This window comes from Anabrus simplex, chromosome 12 (genome assembly GCF_040414725.1).
Source record: "Anabrus simplex isolate iqAnaSimp1 chromosome 12, ASM4041472v1, whole genome shotgun sequence".
In the NCBI taxonomy this organism is placed as follows: Eukaryota; Metazoa; Arthropoda; class Insecta; order Orthoptera; family Tettigoniidae; genus Anabrus; species Anabrus simplex.
The window spans coordinates 25,413,439-25,434,405 of NC_090276.1; the positions used below are offsets into that span (position 1 = coordinate 25,413,439).

At 39.4% G+C, this 20,967-nt stretch overlaps 1 protein-coding gene across 1 annotated transcript in view; it reads left to right on the top strand.

Annotated features, from left to right (window-relative positions):
• Positions 1 to 20,967, top strand: part of LOC136884113 (locomotion-related protein Hikaru genki) — a 376,982-nt gene that overhangs the window by 129,769 nt on the left and 226,246 nt on the right. The window contains exon 3 of the mRNA XM_067156151.2: positions 3,859 to 3,950. Within this exon, the coding sequence (XP_067012252.1) occupies positions 3,859 to 3,950 (92 nt within the window). The remainder of the gene's footprint in view (positions 1 to 3,858; positions 3,951 to 20,967) is intronic.

Here is a 20,967-nt window from a genome sequence, read left to right on the forward strand (position 1 = left end):
GTGGATTCCAAGGAAACGTGCAGAAAAATAAACCGTGCGTTCTCATCTGGTGACAGCCTGGGAGATTCCAAATACCAATTTCCACGTCTGTAACATCTTCAGTTTTTGTAGGATACTATAGATATACTCATTTTAAAAATTCACTCCCTTTTCCAGTTCTATTCCCCCGCTCCACCTTTCTGTGGTTTATCCGAAAACAAAAAATGAGTATTTTTTCACATTTAAAGGAGATTCCAGGTACCAGCATCTGTAACAACTTCAGTTCTTGAGATATAAGTATCCTCATTAAAATAATTCCACCAATGTTTCGCATCATTTCACTCCTTTATGTGGATTTCGGAAAACATATATATGAGTGTTTCTTTATTTTTTAATCTTTTATTTTTTATTAATTTTCACGTCTGTAAACTGTTTCTCTGAGGTGCAGAAAAACTTATTTAAACAATTCACCCCCTCCTTTTTACCCCCTTAGCGACGGAATATCCAAATATCCTTCCTTAGTTAGCACTTACACTGTAATACAAATGTATCCTCAAAATTTCATTCCTTTATGTCCAGCAGTTTTGGCAGGACATGTACTGATCTGGTGTCGGTGACGGTCTGGGAGATTCCATATACCAATTTCCATGCCTGTAACATCTTCAGTTTTTGAGAGATACAGTAGATATACTCATCTTGAAATTCACTCCCTTTTTCAATTCTATTCACCCCTTCCACCCTTAAGTGGGTTTCTTCTTCTTTATCTGTTTGCCCACCAGAGTAGGTTTTTCCCTCGAACTCAGCAGGGATCCCACCTCTATCGCCTCAAGGGCAGTATCCTGGAGCTTCAGACTCTGGATCGGGGATAAAACTGGGGAAGAGGACCAGTATCTCGCCCAGGCGCCCTCACCTGCTATGTTGAACAGGAGCCTTGGTGGGTGATGGGATGATTGGAAGGTATAGACAAGGAAGAGGGAACGGAGCGGCCGTGGCCTTAAGTTAGGTACCATCCCGGCATTTGCCTGGAGGAGAAGTAGGGAAACCACGGTAAACCACTTACAGGATGGCTGAGGTGGGAATGGAACCCATCTCTACTCAGTTGACCTCCAGAGGCTGAGTGGACCCAGTTCCAGCCCTCGTACCACTTTTCAAATTTCGTGGCAGAACCATGAATCGAACCCGGGCCTCCGGGGGTGGCAGCTAGTCACACCAAAAGTGGTTTTTCCGAAAACAAAAAGTTCGTATTTCTTCACTAAAAAGGATTTTTCAGATACCAACATTTGTAACATCTTCAGTTTTTGAGATACAAGAATCCTCATTAAAAGAATTCAACCCGCGCTTTGCTACGGTATTCAATATTGTATACGGATTTCTATGTATATTGCTGTACACGCAGTTAGTAAGATTATAATAAATTGCATGTCTCTTAGCGCTATCCGAGAAATATCACGGGGCGTTGCCAAACGTTGTTTCAGATTTACGGCGATGGTTGGGAAGTTTTGATGATAATAGCAGGTCACGATTCCTACTGCTATCCGCAATTGAGTTCGATAATTCCTGCTATAATGGCAGCCTCACTTGCCTAATGCCATTCACAATGGAGATGGGAGTTTTCATTATAAACAGAGAAATACACCGCAGAATGGCAGCTTGGCGTCTCTATTGCCCTCTACCCAAGGAATAAGTTTACAGGAATGACACGAAAACGGCAATACATTACTTCCTTGCTGATAAGCAGCCAGAGACGTTGCCATGCTAACCGGTAAGGTCGTTCTCGGTCACTTAATGTAGAGCATGAAACCCGTAGGGAACGGCCGGATAGGTCAAACATGTAAATACCAAGTGGATATATATTGGAAAAACGAAATGTCCCTCACTAAATTGTAATGATATGAGTTACGGATTTAAGAAGGCGCTAAAAGATGAGAAGTTTAGGCGCGGGGATTCTTAGATAAGAAGACGACTTATGGTGTTAAAGAGGCAAGGCAGAGACAAGAAATAAAAAGAGAGAAGAACATTAATTAGAAGAGAAATACAGTAAAATGTATAGCAAATGCTATAAAACACCTTACGGTGCTAAATAATGGCCTGCAGTCCGCGGCACTGTTGTAATATGAACAGCCTCCCTTAGTGCTGTTAGAAGACGATTGTAACCCCGAATGGTATTCCGCAAATATCCCACAGAATGCCAGCTTGACGTCTCTCTCGCCTTCCACACAACGAACAGCCACGAGTTTACAGAAACGATGATGAAAATAGGATCACGTTACTTCCCTGCTGGCCAGCAGCCAGATACATTGCCATGGTAACCGGTAGGTCCGCTACCGGTCACTCAATGCAGAGCATGAAACCCGCAGATAAATAGTATTTTCTTCGCCATTTGAAGAGCAAGCGAAGTTGTTTAAAATGAAGGTACGTTTCACATGTAGTCTACGGGTTTTACACAAAATGAATAGTATAAGAGAAAATTGAAATAACCTCTTCTGTCTTCCTATAAACTCCCAGTCCGTTCAGTGATTTTAAAATTATATGCATATCTAAACCTGTACCTCGATGAATTTACTCTGAATATGAAGTTTGTTTGAGATCTATGCAGCCTCTCACCGTGATAGTGGAACAGACTGACAAACAGACACGAAAGCTAGAAACCACTGATACGAACTTGAGTTTACAAATATATGAAAAATTGGAAAAATGAACAAAATTACAGACAGAGGAACAGCAAAACCTCTACAACTTTATTTTATATAGATATGAACTTGATTCTTTCAGGATAAGTTAATCCCTGGGAAATTGTAGGTCACGTTTTTGGAAAAAGTTTTCCACTGTGTGAAAAGATTCTTATTGCATGCTTATGTTGCTTAGGTTCTGAATTCCACATTTTAATCAGCCCAGCTAAGCCTTCTTCGCGAGTTCTTTTATTTTTCCAAATTTTCCAGGGATCTCTGGTACAAAGTTTTAATGTTATGGGATGCCTATTAGAGCTTCACTAGTTCATGTATTGAGAGAGTTGGCCGTGCGGTTAGGAGCGCGCAGCTCTGAGCTTGCATCCGGGAGATAGTGGGTTCAAACCCCAATGTCAGCAGCCCTGAATATGGTTTGCCGTGGTTTCCTATTTTCATACTATACAAATGCTGGGGCTGTACCTTAATTATGGCCACCACCGCTTCCTTCACACTCCTAGCCTTTTCCTACCCCATCGTCTCCATACAGTAAGACCTATCTGTGTCAGTGTGACGTACAGCAAATTAAAAATAATACTTCATACCTTTTTCACTTTTATATCAATCTTTTATAAAGAAATTCACTTGGAATTCCGTTTATTGACATTTTAGAGCTCTTGCTCTTCAATAGCCTCTTTTGACTTTTCATAAATCTGACCTTCCATATCCTATAGGGGTCAAGTAATGAGGACTCCGTAGCTAGATTGTGGTCAACCCAGGACCGGGCGAATTTGCTGTGCGATTAGGGGCGCGCAGCTCTGAGCTTTCATCCGGGAGATAGTGGGTTCGAACCCCAATGTCGGCATCCTTGAAGATGGTTTTCTGCGGTTTCCAATTTTCACATCAGGCAAATGCTGGGACTGTACGTTAATTAATGCCACGGCAGCTTCCTTCCCACCACTCCTATTTCTTTTCTGTCCCATCGTCGCCATAAGATCTGTCTGTGTCAGTGTGACTTAAAACACATTGTAAAAAAAAAAAAAAAAAAAAGACTTGAAAGATGCGAAGGAGACAAACTTCATTTCTTTTAAATGGAGAATAAACTCGATATTATTTACAGTCATCATTTATGTGGATGTATTTTACCTTATTAGTACATTACAATTCTCGCTTTTACAGGCAGGACGGAATACTGAAAATATGTCCTTCATTTCAGATGGTGGACATTATCACCCCTTATTTCGGAGTTGCCGCCTCGACAATCTCCCAGCCCATCTGGTTGTTACTTATCACAATGTATCCATCCAGGTAAGTTTCCATTGACTCATCCTTAAAAAATATAACTTTCACATTTTTCGTTAATAAAAATCTTACTTCCATAAACTTTTAGCAATGAAACGAATTTTTTATAAACTGATTTTACCTGCCAATGAATGTGTCAGTTCGTCTCTGTGTTGTAGTGGTTAGTATGATTAGCTGCCACCCCGGAGGCCCTGGTTCTATTCCCACCTCAGCCATCCTCGAAGTGGTTTTCCGTGGTTTCCTACTTCTCATCCAAGCAAATGACGGGATGGTGCCTAACTTAAGGCCACGGCCGCTTCCTTTCCTCTTTCTTGCCTATCCCTTCCAATTTTCCCATCACCCTCAAGACCCCGGTTCAGCGCAGCAGGTGATGCCACCTGGGCGAGGTATTGGTCCTCCTTCTCGGTTGTATCCCGACCAAATGTCTCACGCCCCAGGACACTGCCCTTGAGGCATGAGAAGTGGTATCCCTTGCTGAGTCCGGGGGATAAACCAATCCCGGATGTAAATTGGTTTAAATAAATATAAAATGAATGTGTCAGTGCAGAGAAAAGCATACAAAAATACGCCAGACATGATTTTAGAGGACGATAATCTGGATTATGGGGTCAGAATTATGTTTATGGTTTCTCGTGCCATATTCTGATTGTGAGAATGGCGGCCGTGTTGCCAATACACGTCGAAAGGATAGGAAGTTTCGTAAAGATCGCCGAGTAGAAACAAAATATTTCTATACATAGAGTTTTCTTGTTTCCACATTTTAACTATGAATAAAATATTACTTCGGATATACCTGAACGAATTATAAGGAAGGGAAAGAAGGAAAGGAGGAAAGAAAGTAAAAATGGATATATAAAACTTTTCATATTCTGGCTTCCTATATAAAATTAAGGAGGTCCAAATGTCAGTTTCAACACATTTTCAGCAAAATGAAGACTGAAAGTGCATGCTGTACGAAAATACCTGTGACCGATACCATACTGTCATTTGTAGATATAAGTAAATTACTTAAATATATGTCTGTCTGTCTGTCTGTCTGTCCGTTCCTTGAACAAATCAAAACCGTTCCATAAATCTGAACCAAATTTTGTATACTTCCCTGTAAGTAAGCTGCGGGTGATTCTGTCGACAAGAGATTTTAACAGCCCTCCCCATTTCCTGAATTTAGGCCCTTTGGCACTTGATCATAAGCGATATATCGAACTTGTAGTACAAGGATGGTACAAAGCTCATTTTAAGCCTCAATGCCTAATCAGTAATTTAAGGTATATTGTCTTATGAAATTATATGTACCTTTTTAATGATAAGCCAACGGCCGTAGCCGTGTTGAAACACCGGATCCCGTGAGATCTCCGAAGTTAAGCAACATTGGGCGTGGTCAGGAGTTGGATAGGTTGCCACGCGCTGTTGGTGGGGGGTAAAGGGAGTGGAGGAGCGGAAAGGAACTGGCCACCCTACCGCACGTAAAAACACCTCTGCCGAGGTTCGGACCTGCCTTCGGGCAGAATAACCCTTACCTTGCCAACGGCCGTAGCCGTGTTGAAACACCGGATCCCGTCAGATCTCCGAAGTTAAGCAACATTGGACGTGGTCAGGAGTTGGATGGGTTGCCACGCGCTGTTGGTGGGGGTAAGGGAATGGAGGAGCGGAAAGGAACTGGCCACCCTACCGCACGTAAAACTCCGGCTCAGGAACACCTCTGCAGAGGTTCGGACCTGCCTTCGGGTAGAAAATAACCCTTACCTTACCTTTTTAATGACGAACTTTGCCAATTTTAATGTTTTTTCGATTTTCTTTTAAAAATTACAAAATAATCTGACGTGATACAGAAAATCTGAACATAAATATTGATTTAGGGCACTTTAGTTAACAAGATTCAGTAATATTTTCCCTTGTGACAGAAATAGATTTTTGAAATGCATATCAGTGTTGTCAATCAACGTCACAATAAAGAAATCACAGAAATTCACCTCAAACAGGTAATACAAGTAAATAAACATTAAAAATTACCTGAACAGAGCCGAGCACTACACCTAGTGTCAAATAAAACTGTAAAGGCCTTTCTCCATTTGACCTCATTCAGTGAATATATTGTTCCCGCGTGAGAATATTTTCCGGAAGAAATAAAGGAATTATAGAGAATTGTTTGTTTACAAAATTCAATTAATTACAGCTATGTTATTCGCATGTCTCTTACCTGATGTATTCATTGTCAGCACAGTGATCTTTGATGTCATTTCGCATGACTTCGGTGTTCTATAGCACTCGTGAAACACAAACAGAGCAGAATAAGTAGTGGTAATGCATATAGTGCTCAAACGGATGTCAAACAGGTCGCGCGTACGCCTGCTTTATATTGTTATTCAAGATTCATGGCGTACTGGAAATTTTACACACAGAATTCAAATGAATTTAAATACTGAGTGCTTGCCTTTTGACGTACACAAATTCTCGATACTTTGGAAATCAGTGAGCGTTATAGTTCAGCCGAGCACAATCTACTGCTCCAGTGGCGTAAAATGATTTGTTAATTCATGGATGCTGATGCTGCTCACTCAGTGATGAAGCTTCGGTGCTCTCATCAACGCTCCTAAAGTAGCTCCCTAGTTAGGTGTATACGAATAGAGTATAGTAGTCTCTTGACCTAGCAGCCATTGATTCAGTTCCCCGAAGTTAGGGTGATAGAACTAATAGGTTATAAGTTAGAAGTTGTGAGCCCCTGAGGTAGTTCTTCAAAGTTAGGCCTATAAAAACAATGTATCATCACCATTAGCCTTCATCCAGGCCCCTTACAGTTAGTCTAATACAATCAATGTATAGCAGCCATCTTGCTTCGGGAGCCCGAGCACTAGGTAGTTGCGCGCGGCTGCCATCTTGCACATTAGCCCCTGCGGTAGAAACCCCCTTTTGTATCTGTCTCAGTTCCCCAAAGTTAGGGTGATAAAACTAATAGGTTATAAGTTAGAAGTTGTGAGCCCCTGAGGTAGTTCTTCAAAGTTAGGCCTATAAAAACAATGTATCATGACCATTAGCCCTTATCCAAGCCCCTTACAGTTAGTCTAATACAATCAATGTATAGCAGCCATCTTGCTTCGGGAGCCCTAGCACTAGGTAGTTGCGCGCGGCTGCCATCTTGCACTTTAGCCCCTGCGGTAGAAACCCCCTTTTGTATCTGCCTCAGTTCACCAAAGTTAGGGTGATAAAACTAATAGGCTATAAGTTACAAGTTGTGATCCCCCAAGGTAGTTATCCAAAGTTAGACCTATAAGAACAATGTATCGTCACCATTAGCCCGTGGACCAGCTCACATTTCTATGTTTTGAATTCTCGCTCTACCTATGGGTCTTATTGTTGTTGTTTGAGTGATCAGTCCGTAGACTGGTTTGATGCACCCTAACCTGTGCTCACCTTTTCGTTTCTACGTAACCGCTAAATCCCACATCTGCTCTAATCTGCTTGACATATTCATACCTTGATCTACCCCTGTCGTTCTTATCGCCCGCACTTCCTTCAAAAACCAACTGAACAAGTCCTGGGTGTCGTAAGATGTGTCCTGTCATTCTATCTCTACTTCTCGTTAAATTTAGACAAATTGAACTCCTTTCACCAATTCAATTCAGTATCTCTTCATTCTTGATTCGATCTATAAATCTACTCACCTTTAACATTATTCTATAACACCACATTTTCTTTCTGAGCTAATTATCGCCCATTTTTTCACTTCTATAGATTGATACGCTCCACGCTCCAAACAACATTTTAGCAAATTCCTTTTCATTGCTCGTGCTAGTCTGCAATTTATGTTCTCCTTATTTCTGCAATCTGTAATTAATTTTCTACCTATGTAACAATATTCATCTACTTCCTTTGACTTAATTTCCTAATGCATGGGTGCCTCTAATAGTACACAATATCCTTGCCTGAACAGACGTTGCTGAAACATGTTTACTGGTACAGTTTGGAAACATGTCACCAGAGGGCCTCAGTATTAACATGTAGTTGAATGAATGAAAGGACACATATTTCACTCTATTCTCATGGAGATGTCGGGAAGTGAGGAGGTTGAATGGTAGCAAGCCATATTTTACCGCCGTCCTGTTTGAGGAAGACATACTACTGCGGAGATGTGTAAACAATAGCCGTGCCACCGCGGGGAAGGCATAAAGTCAAGTTCTGAATGGAACAATAGAACTGTTTATAGTGACGGTGAGAAGGGTTTCACACCTCCAGATTGCTCATACGGGACATTCATTGCTCCAACAGACTGTCAACACTGCTATGAGAATTTAGCTTCGAAATATTGTAATAATATAACTTCGGTTCTGAAGCATGACATACATTTCTATAAATTATTTTATTATCGTATGACAATACTTTTTTTTCTGTTGAGAATGCAAGTAATTAAGGGGAGTATCAAAGGGGTATCCTGGTAATGTTAAATTAAAGAGATTTCTATCCAGGTTTCGGTTACATGAACGAATCTTATCGGTGAAGTTCATATTCATTTTTGTTCTAAATCAGGGGTAATAATTTTTTTCACACAAATCAACATTAAAACTAACGGTAGAGTAACAAGTACCATTATTACCGGAAAACATACATACAGAGTGAACCAAAAGTTCGTTAACATTGACAGCAAAATGAAGTATGCAAAATGATCAAGAGATGGCGCTGGACAGCAACACATGAGGTACAACTGGCCACACATGCTTGACATGACATATGGCCGGTTTCACCAAGCTTCGTTTATGAATTTGACGACTGTTTAACTTTGACAGTTTTTCGTTTCTTCAATGTCTGTTAACTTTGACGATCGTCAAACGCACCGTCAATTTTGACGCGCCGATTGTCGACCTTCAAACATGACGATCCGTTTAAAATGGTGTCTCTGTGTTGTAAACATTTTCAATTCTTTCACTGACCTTTTACAAACAAATTCATGAGAATTAAAACAATTTGCAAGTTCTATCTATGCTTTCTCTTTATCACCCAACGTTAAGCCATCGGTTTTCTTGTTTTCGATTGTCTCTTTCCTTTCGGAAACAAGACTCACGAACAAACTCTTCTCGTCTTCAGAGAATTTTTATCCTCTCTTCTTTGACGAAATATTATTATTAGTCTATTATCTTCCAATTTTGAGACCACTCTTATAACATTAAATTAAATTACAAACCAAGTCTATTTTCAACCACGGCTCAGTACTTCAATTATTAATCGAGAAATGGCAATCAGAACGAACAATAAAACTCGATATATCGCGATATAACGTTGTTTCTAAGTGCGAGATCGTGTCAAAATAAACGGAGCGTCTATTCCAGCTCACTAGTGATGATGAAATGTAAAAGGTTTTGACGAAGCGACAAAAAGAAACGGGTCGTCATTTCTGACAGACGTCATGCATATTAGGACGAAGCTTGGTGAACCCGGCGGATAGAGTTTTATTGCCCCCACCAACGAGTGCACAAAGTGGCCAACAGATGGCGCTGGACGCAGACACGCTATTGATGCCGTATGAGACCTGTATACGCACAGTGGGACGAAATGACGAAAAGGTGGCCAAAAGTCCGAAAAAAAAGTTTTCTATTGGGGATTTTCGACTCATAAGTTGGTAATAGGAACGTTGGGACTATTGAATTTCGGCCCTAGAAACAGCCGGCCGGTTCGTTGTGAAGTTGCACAGCAGGTCAAATGCGTAGCGTTTCTGTTAGTCACGCACGAGGCAAGCTGAGCGAGCAACGTATCACATGTTAAGATATTGATAACAGTGGTCTCAGACGTTTATAAAAGTATCGACAAATTGGATAATGTTTCTCCAGTTATGTAGTTTATTATTCAAACCTTATTAGATGTTAAACAAAATAGTAACAGTTGTTTATTTATAATTAACTTTTATGCTAAATAACGTAAAATAATACTGAAATATAGTAACAAATGATAGGTAAAAGTTATGTATACGACAGCATTCGGCTAAATCTCGCATACTATGATGAAGTATAATTAATTGACTTTCAAAATCTCTTGGAAAAACGAACTACTAGCCACTACTCCGATAATGAACCACATTTGAAGTGAAAATTGGTATTAGCCGATATTTATGCAATTTGTAAAAAGTTGTATAAAAGTTCAGTTATAGCACTATTTCTGTGAATTATGCTATTATTTATACGTGTAGCATAGTAAAGGAAAGAAACTGATGAAAGGAGATGGAAACATTGACCCTTTTTTTGAAGGATCTGACGCATAACTTAGAAAAGGAGAAACGATGCTATTATCTTCTGTCCTATCTTTTTTTCATACACACACATACATATGTATATTATTTTATATGCTTTTTCAGGTTCATCTAGTAACCATGATAATGTGCATTTTTCGAGAAAAGACATTTTCATCCAAATGAAACCATATCTCTCCAGTGACCTGCAAGTAGTTGTTGACAATTTGGACTTTTTCAATTTTAACATCTAATTCGTAATCAGCAGTATCAAAAACCTTATAATACTCATTTTTCTCCAATTAAACCAACTTTTACGAATTTTGGTCAGCCATATTGGATCCGCCATTTTGAACTTCTCAATTTTAACATCTAATTCGTAATCAGCTGTATCAAAAACCTTATAATACTAATTTTTCCCCAATTAAACCAATTTTTACGAATTTTGGTCAGCCATATTGGATCTGCCACTTTGAATTTTTCAATTTTAACATCAGATTCGTAATCAGCAGTATCAAAAAGCTTATAGTACCCATTTATGTCCAATTTTACCAAGATTTAGACTTTCGGCCACGTTTTCGTCATTTCGTCCCACTGTGATACGGTATAAATGGAGCTGTCGAGTGAAAGAGTCAGATGCGCCTGCAAACGCGTCATGTTGACGTTACCAGGAAAGGAACTGTTAGTGAAACTTTACTTTATTTTGGTGTGAAGGCAATCTCTTGTCATGACAATCGTGTGTGTCGATTATTTATTACCTCTCTGCCTCAAATATTCCGTTAAGTATTACTGCGTCAAATGTTTACTCACTCAAGGGTCACCTTGTACGTACCTATGGCGACTATTTCGCTGTAGACACCACTCTCTTCTGTGGCATTCCACTTCATCATGCCGTCTTTAGTTTCCTTCCTGAGGTTCAGGGCTAGCACCGACGAATGGAAGTGCTATGCCTGTGAATTCTCAATATCTGTCCATCTTTTCAAACGGGAAAATGGAGGTGAAAAGTATATCGTAACACAAAAATGATTTTTCGTTGAAAGAAAAATAGCATGATCCGTGGACCAACAATTATATTATTAATTAGTGAATTATGAGCGCAAATCAACAACATCCCCCTCCAAGTAACATCAAGCAAAGAGATTCAAAGAAGAGAAGTGAGCAAAGACTTCACACATAAAAGTGTTACATGAAAAAAGGACATACTGAAGCGCCGTGACGTAGTAGAATTCATAGACGTAATGTAGCAAAGTGTGTATGAATATCTTTCTCTAGTATTAATGGTATTTATTAACTTGCCGCTGATTTTACTCTTGATTTGGGTTAACAGCAATTATTATCCTCAATTCAGGACAAATATTATAATGAAATTTCATGGATATGATTCGTTCAGGACATCCCCGATTTCTCTCAATCTCTCCAAGATAATAAAACGACATTTTTACGAGATATAGATTCTTATCTGTTACTCTTTCTGGTCTACGTGCTTGGTTCTATCGTTACTATAAGTCAAGATACAGATTTTTAAAAAAGGTTCTTAATTTTTAAAATATATTTATTTTTTAAAATATTATGATCAAACTATGTCTGGTATCTCTACCATTATGGATCCATATGGAAATAATAATGGTGTTAATGAGAAGTGAAACTTTCAGAATTTAGCTTAAGTATTTTTTTTTGAAAATTGTAAACATTCGCAGGAAACATGTACTTTTTTTCAGAAATCACGCCATAAATTGTAATGCCACTTACAATATGTGGATGCTGTCGTGTACTTACCCATAAATATCAGATAGGAAGTGATAAAATTTAGCCACCTTATGCAGCAGGAAGTTCACTATAGATCAACATAAATTACCGTCTTCTAGAGCAAATAGTTCCCCATATATTTTTAAAATTTATAAATACAAGCATTCATCTAAAATCAATGATAAGTACATCAAATTAAAGAGGAAACTCCACATAATAATTTTTCAAAAAAACTAAAAGTCAATGCTTTCTACCACTGCCACCTTTAAAACTCCCTTTATCCAGATATTGGTGCTAGAATGAGCTTCAGGTAATCTTCAACATCTCCCTGGTAACATGGCCCGCTGTATGATCATTAAGGCGTCCTGACACCGTGAGTATCTGGCTTGAGTCCTGTTGACAAAAACAATTTTTACTATCACAATATTGACCGACAGAGTCGGTGCTATAAACTTTATAATTAACATTTATAGATTGAAAAAAATCGAATAAAACATGAAGCGTTAAATAGCATGGAATAGTTGTGATACAACCTGGTGATTTATTATCTGGAAAATGTCCGACTCGTTGGCCGAATGGTCAGCGTACTGACCGCCGGTTCAGAGGGTCCCGGGTTCGATTCCCGGCCGGGTCGGGGATTTCAACCTTAGTTGGTTAATTAATTCCAATGGCTCGGGGCTGGGCGTGTGTGGCGTATTCAACATTATAAATCATCCTGGATAGGGCCCTCAACTTCACAGACATGCAGGTCGACTAATAGGCCGTCTACTAGAAAAAGACATGCACCAGGCCTCTGCGGAGGCCATATGCCATTATTATTATCTGGAAAATTAATCCTAATTCCATAAACGAGTATCAAATGATTGCTTTTAGGTGACGAATTTTGTTATATGATACAACATATCGATTTATTTTCTGGAATGATTATTGAGTGATAGCTTTCTGACGTATTACCTTAAGTCTGTTTATTCCTCTCTATACAGACTTTGTACATTCCTCTACGTGGTATAACATTGCAACAGTTCAAGTGTAATATTTTAATACTCAAAATTTTGCAAATGCGTCCGTGAGGATATTTACGAAAAACATGATGTTGCGAATGGAGCCCGCGAGAAATTGTTTGTACCATACAAAAATCCCCAGTTCTAGTCGTTCTAGCAAGCAACTCACTGTTCAAAATATCCTGGGGATATGAGCTACGAAATTTAGGTAGATAAAATACAATAAATTTGAGAATTATATATATTCATGCTCTTCCCTCTACAATCTTCCCCAGCTGACTTTACGATGTCATTTTTTTTGCTATTGGCTTTACGTCGCACCGACAATAGATATGTCTTATGGCGACGATGGGACAGGAAAGGGTTAGACTGGGAAGGAAGCGGCCGTGGTCTTAATTAAGGTACAGCCCCAGCATTTGCCTGGTGTGAAAATGGGAAACCACGGAAAACCATCTTTAGGGCTGCCGACAGTGGGATTCGAACCTACTATCTCCCGAATATTGGATACTGGCCGCACTTAAGCGACTGCAGTTCGGTCAATGTCATCCATCACCATTATGAACATTATACTCCATGTAAAAATATCAGCTTAAAACTGTGGTAACAATTAGTTAAGGCATATGTATAGAGCGCATTTCTGTACGGACACTAGTGGTGGCAGAGAGGAAGAGGGTAGATGCCTTTGAACTCTGGTGCTGTAGAAAAATACTGAAAATTCTTTGGACAGATAGTTACTAGCGAGGAATTAATGGAAAAAAGTTGGTCAACACCAAGCTTGTCAATGAATATGAAGAAAGAAGAAATACATGGATTGGACATATAATCAGACATGAGAGTTTACTATCCTTCATCCGGGAGGGCTCTGTGAAAGGAAGAAATTGTAGGGGAAGGGCTAGCCTGGAATACTTTGGTCAACTGGTGGAGGAGCTGGGATGCCAATCTTATATAGAACTGAAGAGAATGGCACAAAATGGGAACCTTTAGGGATCTGCTACCAACCAAGCTTAGGATTGTAAACTTTAGCAGTAGAAAACTCTTAACATTTTTTGTTAAAGTTTGCAGCCCTTTTTTAATCCCTTAAACTACTGTGAACCTAGAACCCATTCTACAGTCAATAATTCTCACTGCAACGCGATTGTCATCATACATACCTTTGATTGCCTATAATAATGTACCCCTGATCCCCTTCCTTGTAAATGTTCTCAGAAAAGATTTTTTATTAAATGACAGGGAATGTTTTGAATAGTTCTGGGTTTCTCTCTTTTTGGTTCTTTCCACGTTTAGATTGGCTTGTCCACGAGTGTCAGTCCTGGAAAGCTACGGTTTAATTAATGTGGTAGGGATCTCCTTGTGTGTATGGGGTCCCGCATTACATATTCAACAACGAGACGGCTTAACGAGGATTAGTGGGGGTAATTGCAGAGGGGTGAGTCAGGTACAGCGGGGGTACACTCAACAAGAGAGACTATTGTCCTGCGTGTCACATATGTCGGAGCCAACCCCTCAGTGACCTCACTCCCACTGTAGAAGGGGATTCAATTATGGAACTTGACCCCCTAGTAATAATAATAATAATAATAACAATAATAATAATAATAATAGTAATAATAACTGAACAGTCTAACCTCTTAACATAAATGATTGAATTTTACAGAAGTATCGAATACCCATTCTACCGGGCCTTCTTGGGAGAAAAAAATTGATAAGGGGATACCGTGGTGGACAGAGGTGAAAGAAGGTGCGGGCATGAATGGGTCTATCTACGACAGTCAAAAGATGATTTACAAGCATCAAAATTGATAAGGGGATATCGTGGTGGACAGAGGTGAAAGAAGGTGCGGGCATGAATGGGTCTATCTACGACAGTCAAAAGATGATTTACAAGCATTAAAATTAGATTTAATTTTTTAGAAATAAAACTTTACAATATTCAGGTACCAAATTTTGCTTACATGCTAATTGAACTACTTTTAGAAAATCGAATGACGAAGCTTTGAGCTTGAAACCTACTAATAATGCATGGGCACTGCGGCTCCTTCCAAAAGCACAGTAAAGGAGAAGAACCTCCCAATTTCCTTTACTACCCAATGAGACAGAGTATTCAAAATACGCAGTGTTTCAAGAGCAGCAACTGCTCCACAAAATTACTTAGGGAAACAATCTCCAAACATTAGAGCACCATTCAATATTTACACTGAACTCCTTTACATGAATAGAAAGAGCAGTTATGTCCTATGAATTTATCTAGGAGACTGCACTCCAAACCTTATAACATCGAGCTCGATAGCTGCAGTCGCTTACGTGCGGCCAGTATCCAGTATTGGGGCGATAGTGGGTTCGAACCCCACTGTCGGCAGCTCTGAAAATGGTTTTCCGTGGTTTCCCATTTTCACACCAGGCAAATGGTGGGGCTGTACCTTAATTAAGGCCACGGCCGCTTCCTTCCCTTCCCTGTCCCATCGTCGCCATAAGACCTATCTGTGTCGGTGCGACGTAAGGCAACTAGCAAAAAAAAAAAAAAACAAACAAAAAAACCCACCTTATAACCTTATCGCCTTCTTAAGGAAAACTTCAACTTTCACATTTACAACCAGATAATCTTTTCTCAATAAAATTTACACTCTCCAGGCCTCTCAAGGCACAACCTGCTTTTTACAATTCAGTGTTCAATGTCTCAAACACTGAACAGTCTAACCTCTTAACATAAATGTTGAATTTTACAGAAGTATCGAATACCCATTCTACCAGGCCTTCTTGGGAGAAAAAAAACACAGGTTAAAGTTACTGGCCCAAAAATCAAAATGAAGCAAAGGCAGACACTTGCACTCCTTGAAATTTGCATTAAAAAGATTTAAACCCTATTTGGGTTTCAGGCCCGAAGTTACAGAGGCTATGATTATACTACTGAGGTGACAAGATGGAGAAAATTTAAGTTACGAGGGCCACAGACAGAAAAATGTTACAAAGTCATAGTCACCTCGAAATTAAATTGATAGGGAACTCGAGAGGGTGTCACACTCTCTATTCCCGAATTTCGGCTACGTTTCTTAGGCTAGTTTTGAAATTCACATTAGAAGATGAAATTTACATTATAGAAGATTAGAAATTTAAGGTTACATTATTAAAGATAGGGAACCTTCCCCTCGAGCTAGCTTTGGAGGCTATTACATAGTTATTAAATGGCTGCCATTTCCTTTATCTGCTGGAATACTCGATGATGGGCGAGATGACCCCACCTCCTCTATTAGCACAAACTGAGTAAACTGGACGATCAATAAGACAAAGTGACTCGAAAAGGTACCAGCTTTCATACCCGAGAGGAAGGTTCCGGAAAGATCTAGGGTAAGACCCGACACACCTCCAAACTGTATTGGATAAACAAAAAGATACAACACGGATCCTATTGGCTAACAGATTAATATACAAAATGTTCTATTGGTCAATATTTGAAGTTGGCGGACAGAGATAGAAGTGTTGCAAATTTTAATACCCCAAAAACAAAGCATAATCAACCCAGTTTAGGAAGCTTCAAAATAAAAAGAAATAGTTTAGGATTTTAATAGCTCCACTTCACACTAGAGGGCATAAGATAAGTTGTTTTTTTGGTTGAGACATCTGTAGAGAAAAGGCCAAACTACTCGTATTAGTTGTTGCAAACTTCATACATCAGATGGCATTCTTCAAGGAGCTTCATTTGAATTAACGGGGAGGGTGTACCTTGCGGTACAACAACAACAACAACAATAATAATAATAATAATAATAATAATAATAATAATAATCATCATCATCATCATCATAAAATTGCTTATCTAAAACTGTAACACAGTGGTGAAACCGGAATGTCTTTACGCAAGTGAATGTCTAGTTTTGAATTACAGATAACATAAGCTGGAAGTACACGAAAGAAGAATTTTGAGAATAATCTTATGCTCAGTGAAAACAAAAGAACAATGAAAATAAAGAACTAATAACGAAATATATCAGAACATAGAAAATATAACAGAAACTATAAGGAAAATGAGATTGCAATTTTTTTTGGACATATCTGTAGAGTGAACAATAATAGATTGACAAATAGTTTGGGGAGAAAGTCAACAACGATCTCCATACAAGGGGTCAAGAAAGATTTAGAAATAACTAAAATAACAAACAAAAGAAAGAATTTAAAAATAAAGTCCTAAGAATGGAGGAATTCCAAGAAATAATGGAAAGGAAACCTCGTCCAAAGTAGTCTCAGGAGAAGAGAATAAAGCATACTGTAATGAAAGAACGGGAAAAGCAGACGAGGAAACAACAAGGAAAGATGAATTGCAATGACAATTCATGAATTGTAAAAGTAATGTATTATGATTATTATTATTATATGAAGGTAATGGTCTGTTGGAACGATGGCTCCAATTTCTTGAGAAACCAGTTTATTCCTTCTTTCTTAATCTGTTTATCCTCCAGGGTTGATTTTTTCCTCGGAATCAGCGAAATATCCCACCTGTACCGCCTCAAGGGCAGTGTCCTGGACATTGTCCTGGAGCGTGTGACATTGGGTCGGGGAATACAACTGGGGATAATGACCAGTGACTCGCCCAAGCGGCCGCACCTGCTATGCTGAACGGGGACCTTGTGGGGGATGGGAGGGTTGCTAAGGATAGACAAGGAAGAGGGAAGGAAGCGGCCGTGGCCTTAAGTTAGGTACCGTCCCGGTATTGAACTGGAGAAGAAGTGGGAAACCACGGAAAACCACTTCCAGGATGGTTGAGGTGGGAATCAAACCCAGCTCTACTCATTCGACCTCCCGAGGCTGAGTTGATCCCGTTCCAGCCGTCATACCTTTTTTTCAAATTTCGTGGCAGAGTCGGGAATAGAACTCGGACCTCAGGGGATGGCAGCTAATCACACTAACCACTACACCACAGAGGCGAGCAACCAGTTTATTACCTGGGTAATAATATCAACATTTGATCTCGGCTGTTGAAGTACATTGCTTTTATTTGACGCCCGATGACCTACTTATTACTTACTAAGTTCTGTTCCCTCCACGTGCTCCAATCTTTACAGTTAACAGCGGTCAGCGTTCTGAAGTGTAGATACGAACATATGAATAGAATACTTACCTCTCCCAATCACAAATGATCATCAGCTGGTGGATATTATTTATTTATTTATTTATTTATTTATTTATTTATTTATTTTTTTTATTTGTTATAATCGTAACTAATACATGTAATTCTTTTCCTTTCTTGTTTTAATTCAAGAAATCCTTACAAATATAATTCACGTATAGTTTACTAAATACTGTGGCCTATATCCCATAAGTACCTCTTGGACCTGTTTGTAATAGTTAGATAAATTTAGCCTTTGAGGCTGAGGGATACCTCTTCGTGCACAAACCTAATACGCCTAATAGGCGACCTGCGTCTCTGTGAGTATGAGGTCCTATGCATGATCAATTTTAATGCTGAAGACTGCACAAACATTCAGCCCCCGAACCTTCGGAATTAACCAATGAATGTTAAAATCCCCCAGCCGGCCGGGAATCGAGTCCGGGACCCATTGGACCACAGCCCAGCACGTTAACCACGTAACCATGGAGCCGGACGGTGTAAAAATATAAACAGGTGGTATTCATTTGTTCTATCAAACATTTCTTCATTAGTTCAAATTTCATTTTGGATTGCCTTGGACTACCGCCTCTGCGGTGTAGTTTTTAGCGTGATTAGTTACAACCCCGGAGACTCGAGTTCGATTCCCTGCTCTGCCACGAAATTTGAAAAGTGGTACAAGGGCTGAAACGGGGTTCACTCAGCCTCGGTAGGTCTAATGAGTAGATGTGGTTTTCCGTGGTTTCCCGCGTCTCCTCCAGGCAAGTGCCTGGATGGTACCTAACTTAAGGCCACTTGCCTGTCCCTTCCAAACGTCCCTCCACAAGGGCTCTGTTCAGCATAGCAGGTGAGGCCGCCTGGGCGAGCTACTGGCCCTCGTTCCCAGTTGTATCCCCCTACCCAAAGTCTAACGCTCCAGGACACTGCCCTTGAGGCGGAAGAGGTGGGATCTATCACTGAGACCGATGGAAGAACCGTCCCTGGAAGATAAACAGATTAAGAAAGAAAGAAAGAAAGGAAGGAAGAAAGGCTTTGGAATGAAATGGTTTTAATAAAAAAGAACAAGAGAGAGAAAAAAACAGCAAACAAAAGAAGGAATAGATAAAGGAAGTAAGATATCAGAAAATAAAAGAGTTATTTGTTCAACGACCATTGAAAGTAATGGTTTGCTTAACAAGAGAGATTTTAGTGGTTTTGCGGTACAATATTATTTTCAGTACTAGGGTGATATTATTAATTTTAAATTTTTAAATTTTGTAAAATGTTGCCACACAAATCATGCATGATCGAGAAGACATTGGCGGTGATAATCAGAATCAGGACAACAGTACGGAAACAAATTAAAAGCATGGAGGGAAGTTCAGAACATCAATAATAGAGAGGAAATTTGAACCAATCAGACAACCTGTTGGTAAGCGAATTGAAATTCAACCAAGCAGACGCTCCTTTTAAATAAAAACGTTCAGAAAATAGCTACTGCAGCGTAGTGATATTTTCCGTCCACTTTTGAATGTGCAAGGTAATCAAATATGTAGTGTTATGGAATAAGGAAATGGAAGCACAGTCGAAGGGGGAAGGACAACAAAAATCTGAGATTTGTCAATTATATTGTTATTTTATCTGAGACTGCAGAAGATCTGAAAAAAAAATTGCTGAATGGTATGAACAGAGTTTTTGGATAGCAGTACAAAATAATGTTGAAAGTATATAAATTCAAAAGAAATGCAATTGTGTGCACTGGAAGGAACTCAGTTGATGCAGGAAATATTACAGTTAGGAAATTAAGTCCTAAAGGAAGTAGATGAATATTGTTAGTTGGATGGTAAAGTAACTAACGATGGCAGAAGTAAGGAAGACATAAAATGCAGGCTAGCACAAGCAACGAAGGCCTTTTTCAAGAAAAGAAATGTACTCACTTAGAACATTGATAAAGAGTTTGGAAAATGTTTCTGAAGACTTTCGTCTGGAGCGTGGTATTGAATGGGAAGTGAAACATGGACGATAACTAGCTCATAAAGAAAGAAAATAGAAGATTGTGAAATGAGGTGTTGCAGGAGAATGCTGAAGATGAGATGGATAGATCGAATCACGAGTGAAGAGATACTAAATCGAATTGGTGAGAAGAGATCTATTTGGCTAATTTAGACGAGAAGAAGAGATAAAATGATAGGACATATCATCTTAAGACACCCAGGAATTGTTCAGTTGGTTTTTGAGGGAAGTGTAGGTGGTAAGAACGGTAGGGGTAGACCAAGCATATTGTGGCAGAATTATAATGTAGTAATTGTGTAATTGGGATCAATTGGTAGAACATTGCTCAAGACCGTCCCAGATGGAGAGACCTCATGAAAACCTACCTTGCTTCGGACTTAAAGACGCTACATCGTAAAAACGATTGAATATGGCTGATAGTGATAGTGATAGTGAATTGTCTATAAATGAAAAGATTTGCACAGGATAAGGTGGCCAGGGGGATGCATCATACCAGTCTATGGACTGATGACTCAAACAACAATATGGAATAAAATAAATATGAGACACTGGATCCTACTGACAGGTACTTGGGGAACCAGTTGTCATACCCACGTGAGTGTACCGTGGCAGTTTGTTTCCATGACGCAAACCTGCGATGATACTACAACTCACCACGTAAACGCTAATCTTGGCCAGTCAAAAAGTATATAACAATTTCATGTCAACATTTGAGCGGTCATTGTGGTTGATAATTGCGGAGTGCTGGCAAGATGAGTTTGCTTCCGGGGGCTGAAGAGTTTATAGCAAGTCTCATTAAAGGGATGGCAGTGAATGTGGGTGATGGATGTGAGGAGATGTAAAGCGACGTTATATGGTGCACATTAAATTCTCCAAATGTACATATATTTTTAAATTTATGCTATGTCGACCGAGTGAAATGATACGTATGTAGTTCGGCGCGATCTAACATCGCACTACATGCAAATGAATGTT